Source organism: Macaca nemestrina, chromosome 16 (genome assembly GCF_043159975.1).
Source record: "Macaca nemestrina isolate mMacNem1 chromosome 16, mMacNem.hap1, whole genome shotgun sequence".
Classification (NCBI taxonomy): Eukaryota; Metazoa; Chordata; class Mammalia; order Primates; family Cercopithecidae; genus Macaca; species Macaca nemestrina.
Window position 1 is genome coordinate 85,148,957 of NC_092140.1, and position 24,536 is coordinate 85,173,492.

The 24,536-nt window shown below is 35.7% G+C and overlaps 1 protein-coding gene across 2 annotated transcripts in view; it reads left to right on the forward strand.

The window, feature by feature from the left end:
* Window positions 1–24,536, forward strand: part of LOC105491729 (von Willebrand factor A domain containing 8) — a 436,474-nt gene that overhangs the window by 289,906 nt on the left and 122,032 nt on the right. For both annotated transcript variants that reach the window (XM_071081437.1, XM_011758388.2), the window contains 5 exons: window positions 98–249; window positions 12,863–12,971; window positions 15,044–15,182; window positions 17,618–17,817; window positions 24,180–24,290. In XM_071081437.1, coding sequence (XP_070937538.1) covers window positions 98–249; window positions 12,863–12,971; window positions 15,044–15,182; window positions 17,618–17,817; window positions 24,180–24,290 — 711 coding nt within the window. The remainder of the gene's footprint in view (window positions 1–97; window positions 250–12,862; window positions 12,972–15,043; window positions 15,183–17,617; window positions 17,818–24,179; window positions 24,291–24,536) is intronic.

The following is a 24,536-nucleotide window of genomic DNA, read 5'->3' on the forward strand; positions in this document are numbered from 1 at the left end:
AGTTCGTTTGATCATTATTGTCCTATCCATTTCATAAATCTTTATAATGTTGTATATTTTATCACATGCATAATAAGGGAATTTTTTTTTAATACAGAAATTTCCCACTGAAGGTCTCTCCAGTGTAGTTCGAAATGTGTTTGACTTTGATTCCTACAACAACGACATGAGGGAGATATTGATTAACACATTACACAAATACGGGATACCTATTGGAGCAAAGCCTACCAGTGTGCAACTGGCAAAGGAGTAAGGCAAATTCACTGTTGATCAGTATTCTTCTGATTCTTAAATGCTGATAGTTCTTGATTTACTATTGCATTCTACAAAACTGATTTGCTATAGAAATTACTTTTATGAGTAAGCTTTTCAAATATATGTATATGTTGCTATTTGCTGGCTGCTTTTCAGTTAAATAGCATTATTTATAGGCCTGTAAATTGAAAATTTTGATTATTATGTATGTCCCATGAGTAGATGTAATACAGTCAAATAAAGGGAAATATTTGTTTCTTTAACAGTCTCAGTCCTTTTGTTGAATTACTATGAGTATTACTATTTCATAATCCAGTGCACACCATTGTACAAACATGAAAACCACATAAAGAGATAATGTACATTTAGTTGATATGTTCTTATTTCCGTACTATATAGTTTTCCTTATGATAATTTTCTAAATTTATGATCATGTTAACTAGAGAGATTTTTGGTTACTTATGTCAGCTTCATAGATGAAAGAGGTAGTAAGAACTGGTGGGTTTATTTCATGCGAGCTAGTTGCCTACCCTTTATTTTACAATCATAGGCTGCTACTTAATGTTAGTTAAGAATCTTGCACATATGGTGTTGACCAGAAAAGTAATTGACAGAATTTTTCAGTAGAGTAATTAAGTCAGCACAAATTCATTAGAAAATAGTTTTCAATATGCCTAACTTACGGATAATGCATCTAATACCATCTTTGTCTATAAAAATAGTTAATTATAAATTCATAGGGGATAATAATCACTTTTAAATTACTGTTCAATTTTAGCCCCAAATAGGAGACACTATCTTTCTGTAGAAAAAATGTGTTAAATGTAAATATAAATCACTGATTATATATAAATATAAGTCAGTGATTAGCAAAAAAAAAAGGTGCATATATGTATATATAAAATCTCCAAGGTGTATACTCATCCACATTTATTGATTCTTTGAAGTCATTATAAAAACTTGTCAGGGTATATGCCAATAGACATAAATTATTAAAGTATCAGGAACTTTTAAAAGAGAAACAAATATTTCCCTTCTGTGTTAAAAGAACAAGATGGACTTATCTTAGAAATTATATTATCCGTGCATTGGTTTATATTATTAATGAATAAGTAAATTATTTTCCAGAAAAATGACCGGGTGGCAATTGCAAATGCACACATCTTTTTGGCACAATGCTATTTTATTGATTGATTAGCAGTCCTTATGGGCATTTGAAACTAGGTCAGTAATTTAATGAGTATAACATATTGTCTGTATAAGAGAGTTCAAGAAATTCTCTTTAATATGCAAGATTTCTATTAGAAATTTTCTTTAATATGCAAACTTAAGTTATTTAGTTCCTTTTTGTAAACTCTCTTTATTTTTAGCTGGAAATAAGATGGCTTTTATTACCATTAACAAATTTATATAATTAGAGTACTGACTTTATGGGAACTAAGCTCGTGATTTTAAAACAATTTCTTTTTCTACTCTTGTACGACTATAAATAAAAATTAAAATACATGTTAATTGGTAAGGTTAATCATGAGAAAATTTTTACTTCGAAAGCAATTTTAGTTTCTAAGGAAGAAACTAAAAATGGTTTAACTTATTCATTGTCATCCTCAGTTCTAAACAGAAAAATTCTTGCTATGGCAAGTTAATTGTAACTCTAGTACTTATGAGTAGAAGCAAAAGTACTTTGAGCCTGGAAACAAGTTGGTGACACTCTTGCATTACAAGGGGATGGAAACAACTAGTTGTCCCCCAACCGCATATAGCTAGAAATAGACTTAAGCAGATGTGAAGGAAGAGTGAATTTTCCTTTTAGAAGGAGCTCATAGTAGGTTATAATTTCCACAGTCATTCAGAGCAATTTTTTCCTCATCTGTTAATTGCAATAACTTAGGCAACTCAAAAGTAGTGTTCTTTTATTGCCCTCCACAAAATTCACAGGTTCCATAGCAATTTCTATCAAATTATCAGCCTTGTACTTAGAGAGAGTAGGATGACGAAGTGAACAAAGTAATGGCCTGGGAATTTAGCAGTTAGTCATATGTTCACCTGTCTGCCTGGATCAGACATGGAAAAACAGGTGAAAAGAGCCCTCAAAGAGCTCACCATTCTGTTTTGGTCATTTGAATTTAGAGAAGTTACTTAATTAATTCTCTATTGGTATAGAGGGCCTTTTCTTATAAATAGCATATCTATTTGATTTTTTTTAAATATTTAAAAAATATTTTTAAATATTTTAATATTTTAAAATATTAAGTACACTGGGAGAAATTATTTTTAAAAATATTTGATTTACCATCTAAATCAGGACATTCTTGAGAAAGGCAGGGGGAGCTGTTGACAATAATTCTATAAAAAGAGTGTAAAATAAGACTGCCCTGGCCAAGCCAGAATATGTGATTATCTTCATTGTAGATCATCAGTAAGGTTCCTTTCTATTCTAACATCCTTTGAATTTTAATATATTCTTAATGTTTATCTCATCTGTAAAAACCAACATAAAAATATGTGATACTAACACTTTTCATTCCCCCTCTCCGCCCCGCCCCCCAAGTGGTGTACTGTTGATGGTAATCACATAGACCGCTGAGAAGTTAGTCTTCCCCATGCAGTCTTTGATTTCACTTTGACTTTTCTAGACCTTTTGCTAAACCAATTCTTCTAGGCTACTTCTACCCAGCTCTGCAGGTACTGTTAGTGGGGAAGATACACATTGGATTTCAGTTCCTAAGGAAGAAGGATAAAATGGTTTAAAACTATTAGTATCTTTTTGCCCTGAATGAACAGTTCTCACTACAACTTAATTTTCATGTTCTCTAATCCGACTGCAATGCCTATTGATGGGAGTAAAGTTACACTGAAACTAGAACAAGATGATCATACCCACACTCAGGGTGGGGATGGAAAGATAATTGGCCAACCACTACATATAGCTAAAAACAGATATAAGGCAGATGTTCTAGAAGGGGGAATTTTTTTACATGGGCTGAGATAATACTAAACCACTGTTTGTGTAGTTGTCTGTAGCACCTTCTTCCTCAACTGAAATCAGAATATACTTGTCTGTTCAGTAGTGGTGATGTTATTTTTGTGTTGTTTTGCAAAATTCCCAAAAAGAGAGATGTTGTCACTTTCCCTTTTGTTCTCCTAAAGAGTGCAGCGATGTTATCTATCTCACAGGTCTCTGCACATTTTTTAAAGGCCCAATGTGATGAGGTGAATTTAACTTGTCTTCTTTAGTAAACTTTTGCTAAACCTGGTATTTTTAGACTTTGAGCCTTATTGGGTGGTTATTTTATTTTACTTGATCCTGCAATAATGGAGCTCTTCTTCCTTATCTACAAATATATTCCCAGACCTTAGTACCAGGATCAGAATTGGCTACCTAGACCCCACCCACCCACTGCGTTTGCCCCTTTCCACTAGTACTTCCTGAGGTTTGTTATTGCTCCTCTTGTAAATTTCTAATATATGGGAAAGGACATGCCAAGAGAAGGCAAACATAGCTAAATAAGGAAGTACACTGGGAGAAATTATTTTTAAAAATACGAATATTATGCTTTATATGGGAGTTGAATTTAATTCTGTGACATTTGTCCTGTAGAGAAACAACTGTATGCCATCTATGAATCAAGAAAAGATGATCATCCTCACACTCAAAATGGGAATTTGTCCTATAGAGAAACAAGACAATTGATGCTGTATGTGTGTGTTGCGTGTATTAATGTCATTTTGTCAGTATTGTAGGGAGAGATAGGAGGATTTACGTTAAAATGGAAACTCTTGAATTTTAAACGTTATTATTGGAAATATCTTTGTAACATATATATGTTAAGAGAATTAGGTCCAAACATCCAACCAAAGCCATAGATTATCTACTATACTTAAATATAGACAACTATAAATATAAACTTTAAAGTAAAGTTTGCCTGTTTTTTCCTCAAGTGAACTTTTATGTCTGAACTTTCTTTTATTTGGGAATAAACATACTGCTAGCACATTAGCACTTCCAAATTAAAAAGTGTGTTTCAGAATAATTTATGAAATCTGCTATACTGGGAAAACATTTGTTTTAAAGAAAGAAAAAAAAATGCTGTCTTTTCCACCAAATTTCCATTTTAAGAAACTTATACACTATTTTATCTTAAATTTGTATGTCACTCTTACTTTACAGTTCTTAAGATGGGAAAATTGTCATTTCATAGATCAACAATGAAATGTAAATACTCTACTTCTAAATATAATTATAACAACAATGTTATGATTATATTTCATAATAATGGTAATAATGATGGTAGTACAATAATATTGATGATGGTAGTAGGAACATTTATAGATAACTAAGTACCAGACATATTTCCAAGCACTTTCTTTACATAAATTTATATAATCCTCACAGCAGACCTATGGCATATATATAATATTATTGCATCTTGTAGATGAGGAATTTGAGGCACAGAGAAGTTACATAGCTTGCTGGAGCTTAGAAAGCAGGGGTAGAGCTGGGCTATATGTAATATTCCAATTCTAAGGATGATATAAACAGATTGATATGTAGATGATAGGGAATTTCTAAATCAGATTAGTTATTTAGATATTGAAAATTATCAATAGTTTTGGCTTAAAAGGACCTTGGGATTTTTAGTAACCAACTTGGAACTCATCATTGACCATGATGTCATGTACATATAATATACAAATTCTTATTCTTCAAGGAGTTATAACAGATTCAGATGCTTCGATTTTAGCCATAGTTCAAATTGAAGAGTAACCACAAAGCAGATAAATAGAGACTTTTGGCACAACAGAGATCATTTTGGAGACCTCTTCATTCTCATTTAATTTTCTTTTCTTGTGACATATGCAGGATCAAGAAATAAAACACAAGGTGATTCACTTAGAAAAATAAAAACCTTAGAAAATGTTGTATGACCACCATATATAAGAAGTATACTAGCCATCATTTCTTCTTGATTTGGAACACAAATTTATAGACTCTTCTCAAAGATTGTGGTAATTTTAAGAATAAGCATACAGAAAAATTGTCTCTATCCTCTGAAGTTACCTTCATGTGTTTTTCTCTCCCTGCCTTCTCTAGGAGACACACATTCTATAAAATATTTAAATATTCATTCTCTGTGCTCCAAGTTCTTTGCCCTCAATTCTGTTAATATTTGAGTATTACTCCTGATTAAAGTAGCTGAGCTTGTGTGTTCATTTGTGTGTACTTCAGTGTGTGTTACAGGATTGTACTTAGCATTTATCTTCTCAGAGCAGTGCCAGATGTGCGTATTTGCAGATAGAAAGCCTCATCTCTTTTGAATTTGTCCTTGAAAGGATATCTGCCTAGAATTGGTTTTCTGCTTTAAAAGTTTACATAGTTCTGCCATCAATAGCAGCTGCTACTTCTCTAACAGAGAACAACTATGGAGTCTTCAAAGTATCAGAGGCACCAAAAAGAACACCCCTGCCAGGGCCTCTCTTTGGAATACTTTCATTAGATTTCTCTTTGAAAGTCCGAATGATTATCAATTTACTGTTTATCATACTAACATAAAATATCCTTTGTTGAAAGTTTTGTGCCTTTCTTTCATTTTCCCAAACTATTGTATGCCATAATTTTCCTCTTGTAATCATAGTTTTTTCAAATAAGTTCATGATGTTGATCATGGAGTTCTAAGGTGTACAATTCCACTCTGAATGACTATTTAATTTCATTTCAGAAAAGAGCTGTTAGTTTCAAAAATGATAAGGTCTACTTAATGACACCTCAAAAGTGTCATAAGCAGAAGAGTGGTGATGAGTTTTATATTGTCATAGTCTTTGCCTTGTATTCTCTTGGCATATTATGAAGTAGCTTCACAGCTATTCCATTTGCTTTTAGCTCATTTATGGGGATACAAAAAATAAGAAAATATCAAATCTACATAGACACTTTCAAGATCTGTGAATCTTCTCTCATGCATGCAGTAGCACAGAATGATTCTTGATCCCTTAAGCATTTAAAAGTGATGTTTTATGAGAGCCTGTCTCCTAGCTGAATAGAAATCACCAATCCCCACCTGTAGCTATCATTTCTAAATAAACCTGCAAAGTAGAGTGCATCATTCGTTGAGGCTTGTAAGTGAAAGAGATGGTTGACATGTAATCAGAATGCAAAGCGAAAATTTACCATAGTAGTTTGCAAATTGCCATTGAGATGAGAAACAAGTAGGTCAAAATGTTGGCAGTTATAATATAACCAAACATTCTTTCATTTACCAGACACTTACTTAGTGGTAAACAGCGTATAGGGAGTGTGAATTACAAAGGTGATGAAGACTTATCATCTGCCTTTGAAGCCATCACAATTAACTGGGAAAGCTGTCAAGTGAAAGATTGACTTGTAGCCAGGAGTGGTGGTGCATGCCTGTAGTCCCAGCTACTCAGGAGGCTAAGGCAGGAGGATTCCTTGAGCCTGTAAGTTCAAGGCTGTGGAGCACGATGATTGCACCTATGAAGAGCCAGTGCACTCCAGTTGGGCAACATAGCTAGACCCTGTTTCCTTAAAAAAAAAAAAAAGAGAGAGAGAGAGAGAGAGAGACAGAGTGACTCATGTGAAGTTAGAGCCCCACAAGAGGGAACCAAGACTCAGGATTGCAGCCATCTGCCCTGGGGAAGAGTCAGTGAAGAGAGAGAGGCTGAATCATTAAAGTATTCTCCAGGCAAATAAAGAAGCGAAGAACACTGGAGACATTTTAAGAAAACATGGTGCATTTTGGAAACTAAAGACTGTTTGGCAACTAACTCAGGGTTAAGTGAGAGCATGCTGAATGGTGAGGCTGAAAGAAAGAGATCAGAGTTTCAATCAGAGAACAACATGGTTACCTTTCTAATTTAAAAAGACTCCTCCTGTTTGGTTTTCTAAAGGTAATAAACTGAAAGGCGGTGAACCTAAAGGCAGGAAGACCTGTTGCAAAGCAGTTGCAGTAACCCAGGTGATGAAGAATGAGGCCCACATTGTGGTGGTGGCAATGAAATAGAAGTACAACAGCAAGAGAGGATTAGGTGGCAGAACTGATGGATTCTGAATACTAGAGATCCAAATGAATAAGATGTAAAGCTTACTCTCGATGCATTAACACTCTAGTAAGGAAAACATGTAAAACTACCAACCTTATTATGCAATGTTATATTCAAAGTGCTATATTCACAGTAGGGTTTTCATCCTGTGAGTCCTTCTTGTGAGAAATACAGGAAATCTGTCTCTGGGAAAGTTTTCAACAACTGGGAGAGTTTCAGTCCCAGTTATCTTGTTGTGGATGATTAGAAAAGGAAAGAACGTTAGATTAGAAAATACTAAGATGCAGCTGATAAAGCAGATGGCAGAAAGAGAGAAGACATTTTTTCAGTGAAACGTGAAGAAAGATTAAGGAAAGGAAACCCTGGCCCCAGAACTGTAGTCTTGCAACTTCCGTGAGGAGGAAGAGAGCCAGAGATGTGTGGAGCAAGCTGACAACGTCTGCATTGGCACTGAGTGACGCTGGGCAACAGCACTAGACTACAGTGTCGTTCTGGGTATCGGGGAGTATATTTGAGAAGTGCCTGCCAAGAATAGCAAATTTCCCAAAATCTTCCATCTCATAAATCTAGATTACTCTGCATTTCTGTGATCTCTTCTGGACCTAGGTGGCAGAAGTATACAAGTCTAAGTTATGAAGTGGAAGCCCTAATTTCTAAATGCAGAACCAAGCACAGAAAGGGAAAATATGTACAAATACTCACATATACGTCATTTGTAGCAAAGCAAAATTAACTTACCAACATCCTGTGAGACCGTAGGGAAGTGACATTCTGAAGTTTCTAGCAAATAAAGGAACATATTACTGGGAATTAATAATGGTATCCATTGTTACTAAAGTATGTAAAGGGGCATCTCTCTTTAATATGCTGGCTTTTTCTTTTAGTACATATGAAAATATTTTAAGGGATTTCTTAGTTCTGACCTGCTCTCTAAATTTTTTTCTCTCTCAGGTCTTTAATGTGAAAATTACAGATTCTGTAGAACTTTATTCTAAGAGTTTCTAGGAGTTTTGTATGTATAAATTTATGTGGAAACCCAGAAATGTAAGGAATTCATTTTTCCCAGAAAGGAATATAGAGGAGTGAGGAGTAATGCAAGTGGGCGTAACATTTGAATTGGCACTTGGGAATAAGAAGGATTTCACCAAGAAGGCTGGAGCAGAAAGGAATTCTAAGTGGAGGTAATGGCCTCCTGGAAGCATGAAAATGCATAGCATGTTCAGGAATAGCAAGTAAGAGTTTGAGGTAGCTGAGACTGAGAGGAAGGGATGAGCACAAAGCCAGAATTATTAGTCAGGGCTATTCCATGAAAGGCTCCAGTGAACTTTGTTGGACAACCCAACTTAATTTTTTGCCAGAAGTTAGATTTAAAACATCAGGAATGAGTGAGGCCTGCTAAAATTGGAGTTGTTATTTTTCTTCTCAAAGATGGTAGTAATTGTTGAATTTTTGGAAGTTGGTGGAACAGCCCTGAAGGGTTCCATTATTCCCATGAAAATTAGTAGTTCTTGTGGTAAGGAAATGTTTTAGGAATTGTTGATAATAGGTATGTCAACAACTTCCAATTGCATAATGCCCCTAGAAAGATCCAAATCTTTTTCATGTGTTTTCTTTCATATTCCAAAAATAGTGTTGGCAAATGTTCAGAGAAGGCAGAAATTTGCCAGAACATACTCTTTAAAACCCAGCTCACCAATTTATGGAAGCAATCTTAGACAAATCTCTTGCATGTCATTCAGACTATAGTACTTGACTTTAGTGTCCATATGCATCATGTTATGAATTGTATGTGTGTTTTAAAAAAAAGAAAACCTTTTTTATTCTTTCTGTAACTTGCTCAAGTACTATAATTTGACCTGAGTCATAATTGCAACACTCACCTTTCTTTTAGTCCAAACTTTTACTTCCAGATCCTTATTATCATTTCCACAAGGGATTAAGAAACACCAAACATAGGAACTAAAATACTTCGCTGTTTTAAAAAAACATAAATTCATGAATGACATTGAAGATAAAAAGCAGTGCTATTTATGGGCCTTAAGTTCCTCCTCCTTCCCTATGAAATCAAATTCACACATCATTCTAGCTGGGACTTTAACAAAGTTAAACAATACAAGTGACAAAGTCTTAAAGCCATGGAAAATGCCATTATTGTTTTAATCAGATATTAAAACTTAAGTCTGGTCAGAGTTGGATGACATAGTTCACTAAGAGAATAGAGGGGCTTTTGCTAACTGGTTATTTAGAGTTTCCCCTAAATTAATGTTGATTATGTTTCAAATTCCAAAGCTTGCTCACGTACCGAAATATAATATAATGCTTCCGCTTTCCCCTGACTACTAACTTACCAAGGGAGAGAAAGTTAGTAATGGTCAAATTTTCCCACAGCTTATTCGGAGGTCTTAGTAGTAGAAAATAAATGAGGGGCTTGGGTTTACCTCAGTTTGGCCAGCCTAAAGCCTACAGTAATAGTCCAGAAACAATAATACCCCATGTTACCAAGGGACAGAATGGTGTCAGTTTGATTGTGTAAACTCCAGGACACCCTGTGTTATGTGTCTTTCAGTTTAGTTATTATTGCCAATAGCATCATGTTATGTGGTTCTGGAATAGATTCTATATAGGGTACCTGAAGGTCCTTCCCATACCCTGCCAACCAAACAGCCAGTGCTATTTATATATAGAACCAGGCAACATATAATTTCCATGACTGTTATTTAGAATGAGTTGGCAAGTTCAAACCAGATTTTATGAACATGCCTGGCATTGTCAGTAAAACCTGAAAGTTGAGCAAAGTTACTTTTCCTCAAATGGATGAAGGGTTTTTTTTAAAGCATTTGTATGATAGTTGTGTAAGATTTATGAAAGAATATATTAGATCAATTTTTTAGGCTAGGTATCAACCAAAGATCATTTAATTAATGATCTCCCCTGAATTAAATTAAATTTCAAGATGTGAAACTGTTTCTGTTGTCTTCAAAGAACCAATTTGGGATGTATCCAGAGTTTGTTTTTATATGCTTTAATAAAGCGCATGTGTATCTATCAGGGGATCTGTTCTGTTGGTAAGTATAGATATTTTCATTCTGATTATTTATTTTCACTTCAGAGTATCAAGACAATGCAAGACTATAAAACTTACCAGTGACACTCCTCTACTCTCTTCCTTGATCATCACAGACTCCCCAAGCTGTCAGGAACTTTACAGATCATTCCCTTCATTTCACAAATGAAGAAATTAATATCAAGCAAAGTCAAAAAGGCAAAAAAAGAAAGAAATTAATACTTAGAGAAAACGATGGACTTTTTCCTTCCCAAGTTTATATAGCAGGTTAATAAAAGAACTAGAACTAAAACCCAAATCTCTTGCAGTCTGTTACATTATGTCTTCTATGCTGGCAGAATATTAAGTGTATCTGTTTCTTTTATTTTTCTGTTTCTACATTTGGAGCCCCAATTCTCCTTCAGTGAACTGCTGAAAGCAAGTGTAAAATAGAGTTTATTCCCTAGACTAAAAGAGAGATCCCAGTCTATGTTTTCAAGATCTGGCCTGTTAACACAGAAATGTATTTTTATTACATTCAAAAAAAAGAAAACAGTAATTGTAAGACCCCTTTATTCCCCTAATTCAGTACCCTCCTCCTGACCCCCTGCACACACACATTCTTTCCTGGTAAAAAGATGGGAGTAAGTGGGTCACCGATTGAGATAATTGTCCAGATACTTAAAATATATTTTAGACGATAGATTCAAAAGTGTGTGTGTGTACTTTTGAGAGATTTATGTCATATGACTTAGAAGAATTTCAGTGTTAGTTTCTTTTTAATTTCTTTCCTCTTGTGATAAACATTAGCATTCAAAAGGGACGAAAAGCATATTCTACTAGAATGTTTGCTTCCATTATTTTATGCAAAAAAAAATCTTAGCCTTACATGATCTTATTAAGCATATGGAAATATTATGTCAGACTACTTTTTTACTGTAAATAAAATAATTTCTCAATATAAACATGTGTTCTTTTAATGATCATCAAACTCATTCCAAGGATACATTTCAATTTGTAACCATGTGCATTTTATTTTTAGAGAGCTTTTAACTCTGAATCACTAAATTTCTAATGCATTAAATGACAAATCAATGGTTCCTATTTTAAAGACTTGAATAAAAGATAGTATGATTAAAAAGTGAAGACTTGGCTTACACTTGTAATCCCAGCACTTTTGGAGGCTGAAGCAGGAGGATCACTTGAGTCCAGAAGTTTGAGACCAGCCTGGGCAACACAGCAAGACCCTGCTTCTACTACTTCTACTAAAAATTAAAAATAAAAAAATTAACCAGGCATAGTTTTGCATGCCTGTAGTTCCTGCTAATCAGGAGGACGAGGTGGGAGGATCATGAGTCCAGAAGTTCAAGGATGCAGTGAGCTGTGATTGCACTACTGCCCTCCAGCCTGGGTGACAGAGTGAGACCCTGTCTCAAAGAAAAAAAAATGAAGACTTAAAAAAAATTATCTGCTGTTTTATACTTTAGTATTGCCATGTTGGTTTTGGCAAATCACCTTATCTGAAAGTCATTTTAAATAAAAGGGAATCTAAATACAGAATGATTGCATTAGAAATCAGCATATAGCTCCCTTGGTGGGTTAGTGCTGAAAGTGGCCCCACAGGTGTTTCTGGATTCCAGTAATGCTCTACCTCTTTGGGTACTGGTTACACATGCGTGCAGAGCTGACGTATTTATCTGGACATTTTAGTATGTACTTTATGTTTTAATTCAAAGTAAAAAAATTAAGATGCCCAAATAAAGCCTATGAAACTTGCCATATACAACATACAAAGTGAGACTAGTAGTATCGTGTACTCTTTATTATTTGATTCCAAATTTAAAAGAATAGGCTGGGCGCGGTGGCTCATGCCTGTAATCCCAGCACTTTGGGAGGCCAAGGCAGGCAGATCACCTGAGGTCGAGACCAGCCTGACCAACATGGAGAAACCCCACCTCTACTAAAAATACAAAATTAGCCAGGCGTGGTGGTGCATGCCTGTAATCCCAGTTACTCAGGAAGGCTAAAACAAAAGAATTGCTTGAACCCAGGAGGCGGAGGTTGCGGTGAGCCTATATCGCACAATTGCACTCCAGCCTGGGCAACAAGAGTGAAACTCCGTCTCAAAAAAAAGAATAGACTGAAAAAATTGATAGATTGCTCCAATTTTTAGAAAAAGTTTTCCTATACTCTACCAGAAACGTAGATGTTAAATTACTACAATTCAAAGGAGTATGTATGTAAATCAATTATATTTGTCATTAAGGTAAAAAAAGGACCTTGCCTTACCTTCTGAGTTTCTGAAATGTGGGATCTTTTTTGTCTTAAAGTATATTTTAAACATGATTTTATACACTGTCTTTTAATGAAATGAAATATAACTCACTTCTAAGTAAAGCGTTCTTCAAATTTATTTGTATGGTTGGTAATAGATGGCTTGTTATTTTTTTTTTCTGTGACTTGGATACAATAAGAAATGTTTACTTTGCAAATCATCCTTAACAGGTTGCCTCTGCCAGAACAGACGTTCATGGGCTACTGGACAATTGGTCAGGCAAGAAGTGGGATGCAAAAACTCTTGTGTCCAGTGGAAACTCATCATATAGACATAAAGGTTAATATCATCATTATTTTCTCTTAAAATATTGAACCTTATAAATTTTGCTGTATCTTCCCTGGAGATAATCCAAACAATCTCAGAAATGGTTTGTTCTGATGTTATTTTAGCTTCTGCTCTAACTTTCTGATCAGGCTGGCCTCTCAGTAGACAATTCCTAAAGGCTAGATAGAATTTCTAAAGAGCTAATTGGATGATGAGAGTCAGGTATGTTACATATTTTCCTAGGAAAGTTGCTCTGTGATATTTGTCTTATGCTAATAGGATTAAAACTTTGTGCTTTTTGATTTTTGGCCTCTTTAGCCACACATTGTTGCCAGGTTCAGGCTTCATGTGAAAGGAAAAGAAAGAACTATCAGTCACTAGTTGCAATAGCAGTCCCTCTAGGTATTTCAAGCAGAAAGGAATTTACTGTGAGAAATTAGATGCTTGTAAAATCATTAGAAAGGGCAGCAGGAACAGAAGTTGAGGGGCAACACTGGACTTGTAATTTCAAGATCAGTATTTCTGCTTCTGCTGCCATTGCTGCTGCTGAGGGCAGCACAGTAGAGCAGCGTCAGCAAACATTTTCTCTAAAGGACCACAGAGTCAATAATTTTTAGGCTTTGTAACCATACAGATTCTGTTGCAACCACTCAACTCTGCCATATAGTGCAAAAGCAGCCTTGGCAGTACGTAAACAAGTGGAAGTGGCTGTGTTTCACCAGAATTTTATTTACAAAAAAAACAGGCTATGGGTCAGACCTGGCCTGCAGGCCCTAGTTTGTCAACCCTTACAGTAAGACAAAGTGAAACACACCCAGACATGTGCTAATCTGACTGTTCATTTTTGTCAGAGCCTCCTTGTCTGCTATTACTGCAGGAAGATGGCCACTACCTCTTTTCTGCCTTCCAGATCTCATTCAAGAGCATTTAATTGGCAAAACCTAAATCATTTCCAGAACGCTTTCTATTTATCATTATTATTATTGAGATGGAGTCTTGTTCTGTCACCCAGGCTGGAGTGCAGTGGTGCAATCTCGGCTCACTGCAAGCTCCGCCTCCCGGATTCACGCCATTCTCCTGCCTCAGCCACCCGAGTAGCTGGGACTACAGGCGCCCTCCACCACGCCCAGCTAATGTTTTGTATTTTTAGTAGAGAGGGGGTTTCACTGTGTTAGCCAGAGTGGTCTCGATCTCCTGACCTCGTGATCCACCCGCCTCAGCCTCCCAAAGTGCTGGGATTACAGGCGTGAGCCACTGTGCCTGGCTACCAGGATCCTTTCTAAAGGGAGTATGAGAAATGCAGTTTCTTACTCCCCTAGCCCCTGAGATATAGACTACATAGAAGAGGGGTGGTGGGCAGGGGACATGGATGCCAATATCTAGTCCAAACATTTTTGATTAAGGACTGTAGGGCATGCAAATCACTGGAATTTTGCTTACATCTCTAGTGTTCTTTCAAGAAGTCATATCTAAGTACCCAGAACTAATATTCTTAACATTATTAAATTAGGTACTCTGCTTATATTTATATTGAATAATTATCACCATGCGTGAAATACTCTTTCATAAGTAACACTAGTGATTATCAGTAAGTTTGGTTTTTTAAAAAATTTCAAATGCCACATGTTTTGCATTTAATTTAAAATACCCAGGTTTAACCATTACATTTCTGTGTAATGACATAAAAATCCTTCTTCACAATGGAAATGTATCAGGCTCTGGCTCATTCATTTGCAAATTATTCTCCTGGTTTGGACAGCTCTGGGTCCTGAGACTTGGAGTTCAAAACTGGCTCTCGCCTTAGGAAGGAATGAAGAAATGGAAATGCTATGGGATTTTACATCTGGTGTATTTCATGAGTAAAAAGAAAAAGTGAGAAATTAAATAAGATAGCATATGTGAAAGCATTTATAAATGCAAATGTATTATTATTATTGTTATGAGTACTAAGCCTATCAATAAATTGAAAAAAGAGCAGGATATTAAATACTTGAATTTAAAGTTTATATTTTGGAAGAACTTTAGCTTTTCTACATTTTGGTGACAACCAAAATGTCTTCACTGAGATAACTGCTTTATTGTAGGGTCCAGCACTTATAAATATACAGGAGTATCCAATAGAAAGACATGAAGAAAGATCCCTAAACTTTACTGAAGAATGTGCCTCCTGGAGAATACCGCTGAATGAAGTTAATATAATCTGTGACATTGCTACATCACATGGTATGTCCGCTTATTCTTTTGATCTTTCTTTACTGCATATGTTTTTTTAAAAGAGGGATTAAAATAATCTCTAGACATCAAAAAGTTTATGATAGACTTGGTGTCTGTCATTCTTGGATTGGATAGCAATTATATGTAATTTAGAACTAATTTCCTCTAACAACCTAACAAAATGCTATTGTGGAATCCACATAAGCACTGCCGAGTTTGTATGCATATGTCTGTTTCTCATTACAATTGTAGCACAAAGTTAAACACACCCAGGCATGTGCTAAAAATAGAAGGGAAAAATAAAAAGGAAAAACATTGGGTTTTTTGGCTCAGATTCCAGTTTGGTGATTACATGAACCATGAAAGTAGGGCTGGAGTGATTTGCAGTCATTAAACTTCTAATTGTAAAGGATGGCAAATAAAGAATGTGAATTTTTGGCATCCACACTTCTGGACTGTTGCCATTACCTACTGATTCATGCAGTGGGCCCTGGGTACATTTTGGCAGAAGTTCCTCAACTGCTGTCAGTTACTAAGGTGATATAAACAGAAGTGGTGGCTGGGGGAAGGGAGAGAGTCTCTAACTTGACTAAGATGAGAATTGTTGAGGCAAAAATTGGTATCTTGGTTTTTTGCCTATAAGTTCTATTGATATAGTTTATTCTACAAATCTGCCATTTTAAATAAAAATACGTGCTTTTAAAAATATACAGTTTTTTAAAATTGGTAAAAGATAAATGTCAATCTTGTATCTGTATGTTTAAGACAAAGACTGAACTGCATTTAATGCCTGCAAAAAGAGGAAATAGTTAATGAGTTTATTAAGGACATTTCTGTTAACACTTTTACTATATTCCCAGTGCCCTATATTACGCAGGAAGATGCTCAATAAATGTTGACTAGAACTTATTTGTGTTGATAATGGAAGCATTATAAAAGATCCATAAATTATAAATTCTGTGGTTCTGATAATTGACACTGTAACATCTACAGTTTGCATCGTCTACTAAAAAAGTGTGTCTTTTTCAGTCCTTCTGTTGACTTGTGTTTCTTATCAGTTAGCTTATTTATTTAAATTTACTGTAGCTTTATATATAATATGTGTGATATGTATAATATGTCATTATATATAATATATAGATATGGTACACATGCACACACACAGACACACACATTTGTTCCCGATTTTTCAGGGTAGTCCCAATTTTTTTTTTTTTTTTTTTTTTTGAGACAGAGTCTGGCTCTGTAGCCCAGGATGGAGTGCAGTGGCACAATCTCGGCTCACTGCAAGCTCCACCTCCCAGGTTCACGCCATTCTCCTGCCTCCACCTCCTGAATAGCTGGGACTACAAGCGCCCGCCACCACACCCGGCTAATTTTTGTGTATTTTTAGTAGAGACGGGGTTTCACTGTGTTAGCCAGGATGGTCTTGATTTCCTGACCTCATGATCCACCCACCTCGGCCCCACAAAGTGCTGGGATTACAGGCGTGATGTAGTCCCAAATTTAAATGACGTATCTTATTGTTGTATCTCATGTCTTAATTTGGGGTTTGGAAAATATGACCACTGTAAAATAGATACCTGGGTGATAGGTGATGCTGATACCATTTATTATGCAAAAGTAGCTTAATCCCTTGCTTCAACGGTTCCCACATAAGAGATTATGAGAAACTTAGTCCAGAGCCTGGCTCCTCAAAAGGGGGGACCTCAAACCAGCAGCATTAGCCTCTCCTGGAAATTTGTTGGAAAGGCAGAATCTGAAACCACACCCCAAACCTCCTGAAGTCTGCAGTTTTATTAGATCCCCAGGTGATTCATAGGCACTTGAAACTTTGAAGAAGCACTGACTTCTTCAAATGGAAGGAAATGGACTTAGGTTCCCAGATTGAAAAGACAGAGATTTTATAGTAAGAAATACTCAAATATGAACAAAAGTTTGGAAAATAAGATCCATAGAGCTAAGATTTTTTAAATGGAATTACTTATTTACAGCTAGAAAATCTTAAAGAGCTAGTAACTGTCTGGAAAATGCAAGATTAGCAGATAGAAGATGTTGACCAACTGGTGTCCATCTGAACCAACAAGAGAACAGACCTTCACTGTAGCACTAAGCACATTACTGTCATACAAGGAAGAATTTCCTGACATTGAGGATTGTTTAATATTTAATGGTTTTATCACAAGATATTATGACATTCTTTGGGGAACAAATAGATAATCAATTTTTTTCAGATAGATAGTTGTGACCCTATCTACATTTAGGGTCGAAACTAAGTTGCTTGTCATGGTCTTTTCAGCCTAATCAAGCCATGATACAAATCATCTGCTGAGTTCCAACTCCATGTTCCAGCTGTGTATTCATGATTCAGTTTTCACTAGACCTCTTGACCAATTAGAAAATTGGTTGCCAGCCACAAAATTAACACCTTTTTGTCATTTCAGAAAATGAGCAAAATACTCTCTATGTCGTTACATGCAATCCTGCTTCCCTGTACTTTATGAATATGACTGGGGAAAGTGGCTTCTTTGTGGACTTTTTTGATATCTTCACAAGAACAGCCAATGGCATTTGGCACCCTTTTATGACAGTGGCACCGCTGGGAAGTCCTCTCAAAGGTCAAGTGGTTCTCCATGAGCAGCAGGTAATGCACACCAGGCTACAATGATGTGAAGAATGACTTACATGAAAGGCAAGGGTGATTAGAAACCTATAACTGAAAAGATGTGCTTTCATGATGATCAAGGAGAGGAGCTGGAGGGGATGGGTCAGGAGTTGCATTTTATTAGTACCACAAAGGCAGGCTAATATCTTGCTTTCTCTAGAGACTTCAACATGACCTATAAATCTAGAAACAGGTAAGTCAGGGTTTTTCAACCTCGACACTATTGACATCTGAGGTCAGATGATTCTTTGTTATGAAGCTTCCACTCACTTTGGGGAGATAGACCAGTAAACCAACAAATGAACATGCCAGTTTCAGGTAATGATAATTGTTACATATAGAAACATAGTAATGTCCAAGGGAGTGATGGGGATGGGGTAGGAAGAATTGAGAAAGTGAATGGTATTAAAAAGAGTGCTGAGATATCACCTTTTAGGAGATGACATTTTATCTGAGACCTGAATGACGTTTTTTGGTAGAGATAGCCATGTAAATACACCAAATGGAATACAGTGAGATCCATCAGTATCTAATGATGCTCAAGTTCTGTCCATCATTACTATGGATTAGTGCACTAAGATTGTACTAGTGACAAGCACAGATGCCCGGACTCAGGCTAAAAATAACTCCAAACAAAACATATAGATCCGAAGACAGATTTCAATTAGTGAGAATTCTAAAGGTCTAAGTTAATCTATACAATACTAGTAGAAAGGAGCCTAATGTTTTTGTATACCTATTATCAACTAGTATATACCAAGTACTACACTAAGCATATTATTCATTCAACAAATATATATCATGTGCCTCCTATTGAGGATACTGCAGTGACCAAAAATACCCAAAAACTCTTGTCCTCAAAAGCTTACATTCTGATGTAGGAAGATAGACAGTAAGCAAAATAAGTAATTATATCTTAAATTAGAAGGTGAGAAACAATAGGGAAGAAGATTGCAATTTAAAACAAGGCAGGCAGGGATTGCCTAATTGAAAGGGGGATATTTAAACAAAGATTTTAGAGAGGTGAAGAGGAGAACAGGTATCTGGAAGAAGAGAGTTCTAGACAAAAGGAATAGTAGGTTTAAAGGCCCAGAGGCTAGAAACATGCCTCTTCATCTTTAAAGAAGTGTAATGGGGAAGATTGAATAAGAGGGAAGTGCTGGGCACGGTGGCTCACACCTGTAATCCCAGCACTTTGGGAGGCTGAGACAGGTAGATCACGAGGTCAGGAGACCGAGACTATCCTGGCTAACACGGTGAAACCCCGTCTCTACTAAAAATACAAAAAATTAGCTGGGTGTGGTGGCAGGCGCCTGTAGTCCCAGCTACTCGGGAGGCTGAGGCAGGAGAATGGCGTGAACCCGGGAGGTGGAGCTTGCAGTGAGCCGAGATTGCACCACTGCACTCCAGCCTGGGCGACAGAGCAAGACTCTGTCTCAAAAAAAAAAAAAAAAAAAGAGGGAAGCAGGAGGAGGTGAGATAAAGAGGTTACACTGTGGGTTGGAGTAGGGGCAAAGTGAAGGGGGTGGTGAGAAGCAGGCTGTGTAGAGTAGGGGTCCCTAACGCCCAGGCCACAGACCAGTATTGGCTCCTGGCCTGTTAGGAACTGGGCCGCACAGCAGGAGGTAAGTGGTGGGCAAGGAAGCATTGCTGCCTGAGCTCCACCTCCTGTCAGATTAGCCACAGCATTGCATTTTCATAGGCCCGTGAGCCCTATTGTGAACTGTGCATGCAAGATATCTAGGTTGTGCGCTCCTTGAAGAACCTAATGCCTGATGATCTTAGATAGAACAATTTCATCCTGAAACCACCCCACACCCCCACACAGCCCCCACCCCACCTCTCCAGTCATGGGACAGTTTTCGACGAAACTGGTCTCTGGTGCCAAAAAGGTTGGGCACCACTGGTGTAGAGTCTTGTAGGCCATTGAAGTTTCTGGATCCTGACTATGAGTAAAAGGGGAAGACAGGAGGAGGTTTTGAGCAGGAAGCTAGCATGATTAAAGGATTTCTCTGGGTGCTCTGTGTGAATAGTCTGTAGGTCCTAAGGCACAATGAGGGAGACTAGTTAAGAGACATGGTGGTTTGGAGGAGGATGGGGCTCATAAGCAATGACAGATTCTAGAAATATTTTGAAGGTAGAACTAACAGGATTTCCTAACAATTCCAATATATGGGGTCAGAGAGAGAGTAAAGGACAACCATAAGATTTAGGGACTGAGCAACTTGAAGTTGCCATTGACTAAGATGGGGAAGGAATTTGGGAGGAAAGCTCAGATGATATTAGATTCAGTTTGAGATGTCCATTAAATATCCACATAGATGATAAGACTGGAGTTCAATGGAGAGCTCCTACCAGGATATACCAGCTTGGGATTCATTAACAAATAAATGTTCTTTAAAGCCATGAGACTGAAAGAACTCACCAAGGGACTGAATGTAGAGAACAGAAGTTCAAACACTAAGACTTGGGGCAGTAAAATTTTAAGAAATCAGGAAGATGAGGAAGAATCAATGATGGAGTTTGAAAATGAGTGACCAGTAGAGTAGATGGATAAACTGAGGAGTGTGTTATCCAGGAATGCAAGTGATGAATGTCTCAAAGATAAGGATCAATTGTTAAATGCTGCCAACATAACATGTAAGAGATTGCTTACTTACTCATGTTATTCTTCCAACTGCCCAGTGAGGGTAGCTCTTAGCCACATTTACATATGAGAAGACTGAGGCTCAGACTTCAAATAACTTGTCTGGCAGGGAAATAGTAGAACTGAGATTCAGAGCAGATTGGTTTGACCCTACCAGAATTAAACATCACCTACTGTCTCCCTCACTACAGATTTGGGGAAAAAGATTAGTTTGAAAACTGAACAAGTACTCATAATAGGAAAATATTTTTTAAATGCAGTGTTGTTACTTATGAATATTTAAAGAGCAAAGTGCTACCAAGAAATAATACTTTCACTAATCAAGAGAAAAGTATTGCATAATATGTCAGTAGTTCATTGAGGAAATAAGTCAACGTTAACTTTAGTCCGTGCCTCCAGAAATTATCATAAATTCTGAGTTATAAGTATTTTTCTGATTTTGTTTTTACTTTTTTATTTTTACTTTTACTTTCTCCTAGGAGCAGAATTTATAAATATCCAGATATTGTTTATAAAAGTTTATGTCCTGAAAATTGGAATGAGGGTTTTACTTTATAGATTTTCAACAAAGTATCGATGCCATTGAATTTAACTCTGTAGCCAAAACAATCTGTCATAAAAGGTACATGATATCTTGGTGGTTTGTAATTTAGTAAGTCAGTCAAATTTGGATGAGACTACATTTGGAATATTTATTTAAACAGTCCTGCCACATTTTCAACTGTCAAATTCACTGTCAAATTTACATACACAAATTCTTTAATAAAAGTGCCAGATTTGTAGGTTCTCAGCAAGAGTTTTATTTTCTCAAAAGATCCAATTATTTGGTAACATTGCTAATTAATACTCTGTTTAATTTCAATTACTTTCATGGAAGAAAATCTGATTTTCATTGTGAAGCTGTGCTTGACTTCCATAGCCAGCACCTTGCCTCCTTATATGCTGCCTTGCTTATCCCTTTGGCCACAGTTTCAAGTTTTCCAGAAAACTGCTTCGGAACCCTGAGCAGACCTGCACACCTTGTCTGTATACTTCCTCTCTACCTGTCCTCTAAACTGCCTTCTCTTTTCCCAGAGAGGGTATCTTAACTATTTTATAATTTACCCCTGTCAAGATGTCAGACCTGTACAATTCCATGTGAACAGCCCAGAGCTGTGAAATTTAACAACTGATAAATAATTCTAGTGGAATGAAAAATAAGTAGACTGCCATCAATTCCTTCTTCTTCATTCTACCCTAACTAAAAATGAAGCAAAAATATTGTAGAAAAGTACTTCCATGAATTCGACTATTCCTTGTCTTTTTAACATAAATCTTTGCTACAGATGCATGTCCCTGGTTAGTTTAAGAAGTTGTTCAAAAATTCCTTGCTAAAATAAAATCTTAAGTAAGAAAAGGGAAACTTTGCCATGCCTAAAAATAAAGACCCTCCCCTTCCCCCACTCCCCATGAGATTATTTATTACATCTGTACAAAGTTTAGAATTTCAGATTTAGGGACATTGAGGTCATCCAGAGGTTACTTTTCTCCCAGTCAAATACAAACATAATAAAATTGCTCACTTGCGTCTCCTCCCTGCCCCCCTTAAAGGAGTGCCAAAGCCACAGTTACATGTACTCATGTATGACGCAAAATTCTATTTTTAAAACCAGACAGAATCTATCATTAGTCATTTACAGAAGGAAACCATTAACATCTAAAAGGATGGAGCAACAGAACTCCTTCATGTTGCCAATTGCTTATAAACTAATTCTAAATACAGCAGTGGCTGGAAATATGTGTTTTCTGTCACTTAGAAAGATATAGTTTTTCAGTTCACTTATGCCATGTTATGAATATATAAGTATTAGACCCTAAAAAGGTAGAAAAATGGAAGACGATACTAACTTATTTTTATACTTGATCATATTTGTTTAATCAACTGCTTATTCTTATGCTTACTCATTTTTAGGCATGAAACATTTTTAGGACTTCCTTTTGCTTACAAAGGCTAATATTATCCCAAATTGCTTAAGTACTAAGAATTCATTTTAATGTTGTACATATTTATTATACAAGAAAGATTTCTTCCATCAAAAAATACTTATTCAAAAAATATTTAGAATGGAGATTGTAAATTTTTAACTTAATTTTATTTTTTTCTTAAGGAAAACTCTAAGGTATCATTACCATTTTCAAAACTGTCAAGTAGTGGTGAATGATACTTGTTATATGTTAATTTTTAAAAGAATATTTCTAACACACATTCTTAATGGAGAATTATATCTCATACAGAATGATGCATTCTAAGGGTGATGTTTATGAAAGAAATTAAAGCTTTGTTAACTGATCAGTAAAATTTTTTAATACATCTAAAAATCAGAGTATATGGTGTGAAGTGAGTTATATGGTGCAAATACTATTTTAATTCTTGAGCACTTCCATAAAATTAGCTTGTAAAATAAAATTAAAACCACACTGAGATGCTAGATTTGCAGATGAATCATTCATTTTTTAACATTTCTTCTTCTTTCTCTGACTAAATTATATGACAGAAGGCAAGGGTCATGATTAATTCATCGTTGTATTCTTTATATATTAAATATAAGCTCCTCAATACATATTATGGAATAAATGAACAAACACTTCACATTTTATTGTTTTCTATATTTTTCAAGGTTTGTATTAATTATTTGTGTGCTTTATGACTTTATCTTCTCCAAAAGAAATTCTTCTTGAAATGAAAAGTTCACAAGAGTTAGGATAACTGGAGGAGCCCCAAACATAAAATAAAATAAAACAAAGAGAGAAAAGACACCTGCATAACAATGAGGTCTGACAAATAACTTGCAGGTACCTTTTTGCAAACCTGTTAGTCTAATCTTCAAACCTCTTTATATTTTAACTAAAAAGTCAACTTCTTTGCATCCCTTTAAAATATTTAATTTTTTCTGGCTTTCTCAGTGTTAAGTTTTTATTTCATGTATTTCGGTTCATATATTTCAACACATAAGGTTTATTTATTTTCTTAAAAAACATATCCTAATTACTGAAAGATTACATCATTGCATAGCTATGATTAATAATGCTGCAGAAATCTGTTGTTTGTACTTTATTATAGCACCAGTTATGAAGGTCTTTCAAGCTTGGTGAATTTCTAAATGAAGGAACACTCCTTACTAGCTAGTTTCTTGGAGTCCTGCGTATTTCTTGCCAACTCATCTTTAGATCTATTTTATACCTATTTTCTAAATTGAACCTGGATTTGTGAAAAAGATAAGTAAGATTTAATTATGCACAATATAAGAGAGCTTTCAACAGAGCATTCTCTAAGTATAATTTTGGTACAGGTAGATGAACTTCTTAAAATCATCAATCTTTGTAATTTCCTTATTACTAGATAATAAAACAGAATCATGGTTCAACTAGCTTATATTTAAAAGGGAATGGTTGTTACATAAAAATATTTAAAGAGAATACCTTCTGCATCACATATTTAGAAATGTCTTCATAAAACCACCAACAATTTTAAATTCCTCATTAAGAAAAATCATTTAATGTCTTTGTGATATTTCTTAAGTATTACAATATTGTCTTTGTTTTGATTTATCCCTATAACCTTCATTGTCAGGTTGCCAAGAGGTTGCCGCTTTAAAAAATTAAAAAAAAAACAAAAAACAAATCTTGAGCTTTTCACTGTTTTTATCATTTGCAGAGTGATGTTATCCTGTTGTTAGATACCACTGGCCGGGCCCTTCATCGCCTCATCCTCCCTTCAGAGAAACTTACATCTAAGAAACCTTTCTGGTGGAACAAAGAAGAAGCTGTAAGAAACACCACATTTGTCCAGCAAATTGCCAAGGATTTCTATAGCTTTCTAACCAGAAAGATGCATGCATACCCATCCCTTTAAGTGCCTTTGGTTTGTTGTAATGCACAAGAGAATTTCCTGTTACGCACATATAGATTTTAACATGATATATATAACCATAGATATGTGTATAATTAAATATCAATAACTTCTTTTTATGACATTATACTTGCATGAAGATTTGCCAGGACTGGACTAACA